The sequence below is a fragment of the Gavialis gangeticus genome, unplaced genomic scaffold (genome assembly GCF_001723915.1).
Source record: "Gavialis gangeticus isolate Ggan-Ray unplaced genomic scaffold, GavGan_comp1, whole genome shotgun sequence".
NCBI lineage: Eukaryota > Metazoa > Chordata > Crocodylia > Gavialidae > Gavialis > Gavialis gangeticus.
The window spans coordinates 30,227,966-30,232,206 of NW_017729031.1; the positions used below are offsets into that span (position 1 = coordinate 30,227,966).

Below are 4,241 nucleotides of genomic sequence, written 5' to 3' on the forward strand. Positions count from 1 at the left end.
AGGCTTGACACTGGACTCCACCCTCCTTGCTGGCTTGTTGAGAGAGGAGCTGGAAGACATCTTGCAAAACAGCATCTTCATGCTTCCGTTCCAGTGACAGGTACACACCCCAATTTTGGACAGCTGACTTTTGGGGAAAAGGTGCATATGGTTTTGCAAGCAAACACAATATTTGGGCAATTTTGTTTTTGCTAGGCACCAGAATGAGAGTATGGACAGAAGCAATATTAACATGGGTGTAGTGGGAATTGCACTAGTATAAAAGAGCAGGCAAATTGTTAAACTAAGATAACTCTGCCTTACCTGGTCAGGTATTACCCTTGAAAGAACCAGGACAAAACACTATTGGTATAAGCTATACTGGTTTAGTTTCTGTCTGGCTAGGTATGTAAACAGGCTCCAATTTGCCCCCCTCTACTTAGTGGCAAGGTACCATCATAGCCATGTACTACGTAATAGCTACTGGGATAATTTCATGTCTGTTTGTTCCTACCCCGGTGTAATCTAGTTCAGTACACAAATGGATAGAAGTTACACCAGAGCATGGGTTCATTAGTCCAGGCCCTGATAAACATTCAAGCCTTAAAGCTTCTCAGAAAAGTTTGGCTTAGATTTTACTGTCAAACCAGGGAGATTTCAAGGTGTTCTCACTTCTTCAGACCAGTGTGCCAACTGGTTATTTTCAACCACCCAGGCATGGCACACTTTAGAGCTCGAAGTGGCACAGTCCTTGTATCTTTTGTTTCAGTACCCTTCTTCTTTGTCAGTTCTGCCTAGATCTGGAAGGGAAATGATTTTGCCATTCTGGGACAATTTTGAAACTATCAAAAAATAGTCCTGTCCAGAATCAGAGAGAAAATTCACAGTCTTGCAAATTTTCATGAACCAAAAAAAAAAAAAAAAATCATTTGGGCCAATTAAGATGTTTCATTTTTGTAATTTTGAAACACTGTTTTCATGTTGACCTTTCTTTTGCAATGTATTCTTTAATATAAATATTCTTTTTGTAAAAAAGAAAAGAAAAGAAAAGAAAAGAAAAGAAAAGAAAATTGCTTTGGTTCAAACCCCCTTCCCCAAACTTTTCATTTGGAAAGTGTTAAAATAGGACATTTAAACAATTGTAAAACTCATCCACAATATCTTTTAGGAGAACACTTTTGCTTCCAGTGAGTGGGAATTTGTGGCAAGGAAAAAGCTTCACTGAAATATCTGGATCAGCTCTTGCCCTGACAAGCCTTTCAGAGAAATCTCCCAAGGAGCTGGGATGCAGCAGAGACCCAAAGGACCAGTCAGCCGTCAAAAGCCTGTCACTGCAAACTCTGAACCAGGACCTCTGCCCAAGACATTCGGGATTCGTTCATGCACAGCTTCCCCCCTTGGAACTGCCGGAGTCAGCTACCTTCCAGCATGCTGACATGCATGGCATCATTGGCTTTCTTAGGGACGCTAAGCATTACTTCTAGGCCATCTTTGAGTTCCCCTTTGCCTTCTTCACAGCATGTTAACAGCTCCTGAGGAAAAAAAAAACCAGAATATATACAAATAAGCTCCATGCAGGAGGTTGCACATTCTCACTTCTTAGATTCAGGTTGCATTTCCACGCCTAAAGCCTGGTCTCCTTGCAGAGGTTTAACAACTTCCACTAAAGAAGGGATTTCAAATTAATGTCCTTAGAGCTATTACGAATGGTTATGTGGGCATTCAGAAATTGATATAAACCTGGTGGAAACTCACAAGAAACATTAAAAGTACAAGACAATTAACCTCTCTGAAATCAAATAAGAGTGTGCACACAGAGGTTTAGCTAAGCTGATTTAACTAAACTGGTTTAATTAAGGCTGTGTCCACACTACAAGCTTTAGCCAGCAGAATAGGCCAAGCAGGAGAATGAAGAGGTGTGTGCCTACATCAACAGAAGAGCCCAATCAAAAGTCATACCAGCAACACTGCTATAATTGGTATAGTTTCTCTGTTACTCATATCATTTCTTTTGCTTGTGGGAAGTGGTTTTATTATACAGGTGCAAAGCCCAGGCTTCCCAGCACACCTGTGTCCACTATGCCACAGCTTTGCAGGGATAATCTACCAGTATTTCCACACCTGCACATACTCCACAGTTGTGTATGCTACCTGAGGATCAGATGAGGAAACATGGGAGTGAAGCTCACCATGGCTGCTCCATGCATACTACACCCAGAAAAAGCCGTCTCAGTGTGGCATGTGTTGCAAACCAAGAACCCTGCTCTGTTAGAAGTGGCTCAGGGTTGGATACAGAGGGAGTGGGGGGCATATACACCCACTTTTGATCTGGACTATGCTGCAGGAGCCTCTGGGGACTTTCATAAAATCCCCAAACCACACAAAAATTCCCTTTCTTCCCCTTTCCCTTCTCCCCTGCCTGCTGCTGATGCTTTCTTCACTGTCCTGGGGGCAGGGGAAGCTTCAAAGCTGCTCCTGCCAGATCCATCCAGGCTGCAAGGGGGCTAGGCTCAGTGCCAGCAGTGTGCCTTTGAGCAGAGGGGATTCTTACTTGCTTTGGGGACTCTGAAAAAGTCTGCAGGGGGTCCTCTGGCATGCTCTGCTGCAACTAGTGGGGAAGGAGCTGGGATCTAATATGCAGCTACCCTTGCAGCACACTCTTTGCCAAATCCTGGATCTGTCCCTGGAGTGGCTACATTGCATCAGCGATTTGAAGGATAATGCACGTGGAGTGTGCATGGCAAATGATGCTGCAACACTTCCAAATGTAGTTCTCAGGCAGTGCCAGAACGGCTTAAATTCATTCATGGCCATAAGGCTGCAGTTGTTTGCTTACTACCAGAGAGGTTCTTCCAGCTGTTTTTTGTCTGAAGGTAAGGTGTCTTGGCACCTTACAGACTATCTGAATTAGAGTTATACATAGCACAATCTCTTGTTTCAGATAACATCTAGACAAGTTAGGCACACAAGTCAGTGTTTTTGCAAAAGATTTGCCCAACCTAAGCTCATTTCACAAGTAATGGAAACTTTCCATTGCGTTTCCACATTCAAATCCCAAAGGCTTTTTATTGGTATGTGACCATATTCTCCTAAGACAGCTGCCAGCTTTTTCCAAAAAAATTGAGGCTGATGCACAGCTTCCAAAAGGAGGCAGATGCTAGAAGGGGTCTCTGCCCAGAGCCAGGATAAGAGACAGATGTTTGGTATTCCTTAAAACATCTGAACTTTCCATTTTCCACCAAAATGTTGCAAAAAGCAAAGCAAATATAAAAGAAAACAATTTTCTCTCCCTTGGCTCTCCCCTCTTCATTCCCTTTCCTCTTCAAAGCACTCACTTCCCAGGTGCTCGACATTCATTCATAGTAGAGACTCAATCTCTCTCTCTTTTCCAACTCAACACATCTTTTCTCCAGTGCTTTGCAGATTACAATCTGACTTCTTCACAGGGTTTTCCCACCCTTGCGTTTTCTTTTCCACTTCGTATCTTCACTCTTTCTGCAAGATATTTGTCTCTTCCAAAATCAGCTTTTCTCCCTCAATTTATTTTTATATTAGTGTTTTCTCTGTCATTTCTCCATCCCGGTTACTCTCTACCATCAAATCCCTCCTGATTTCTGCACCCAGCCTCCGCTTGAGCCAATGGCTAAAGTCAACTGGAGTCTTCCCATCACCTTCACTGAGGGTTCAAAATCAGGTGAATAGTCCCCTTCTCCTGCCACTTCTCCCTTGTGTCCCTTGGTCGTCTGAACATGGAGACGGCCTTCAGTTGCAGACTGGAGAAGGGGAGAAGCAGCCCAGCCGTAGCTGCTCGGCCCTGCTTCCTACACAAGTTGCTGCATTTCTCTGTGACCCCATCTGGACTATTTGGCTTCTCAGAATAGGTCATTGCCTCACCTTCAGTAAAAGCTGGTATTTGGTGATCCTCTGGACAGGCTTGATTAAATACGAGGAGATGGAGTTGGCTAGACCATGTCTTTGCTGAATTTCCTACAAGAGACAACAAGATACGATTAAACACATACACACAGAAAAAAAGCAACCTGATCCCTGATTTCACCCAATCCTTGGCAGAACTAACCAGAACCAATTTTAATGCAGGTCCTTAATTTAGCTTCTTTCTTAGGTTCATGCACAAATAATGTGGTTTGGCAAAGGGCAGCAATAAACTGCCGAGTTCTCCTCCCATCGTTTAGGTAGGCAGAACTGGGCAACCCCTCCAGCAAGGACTCTGTCATGTAAATGATATAGTTTTGCCTTCAATG

The 4,241-nt window shown here is 43.5% G+C and overlaps 1 protein-coding gene across 1 annotated transcript in view; it reads right to left on the reverse strand.

Moving 5' to 3' along the window:
• The window catches only part of KALRN (kalirin, RhoGEF kinase), a 721,807-nt gene that overhangs the window by 278,619 nt on the left and 438,947 nt on the right, over positions 1 to 4,241 (reverse strand). Inside the window, exons 27-28 of the mRNA XM_019522566.1 lie at positions 3,874 to 3,966; positions 1,400 to 1,511 (exon numbers count right to left, since the gene is read on the reverse strand). Coding sequence (XP_019378111.1) covers positions 1,400 to 1,511; positions 3,874 to 3,966 — 205 coding nt within the window. The remainder of the gene's footprint in view (positions 1 to 1,399; positions 1,512 to 3,873; positions 3,967 to 4,241) is intronic.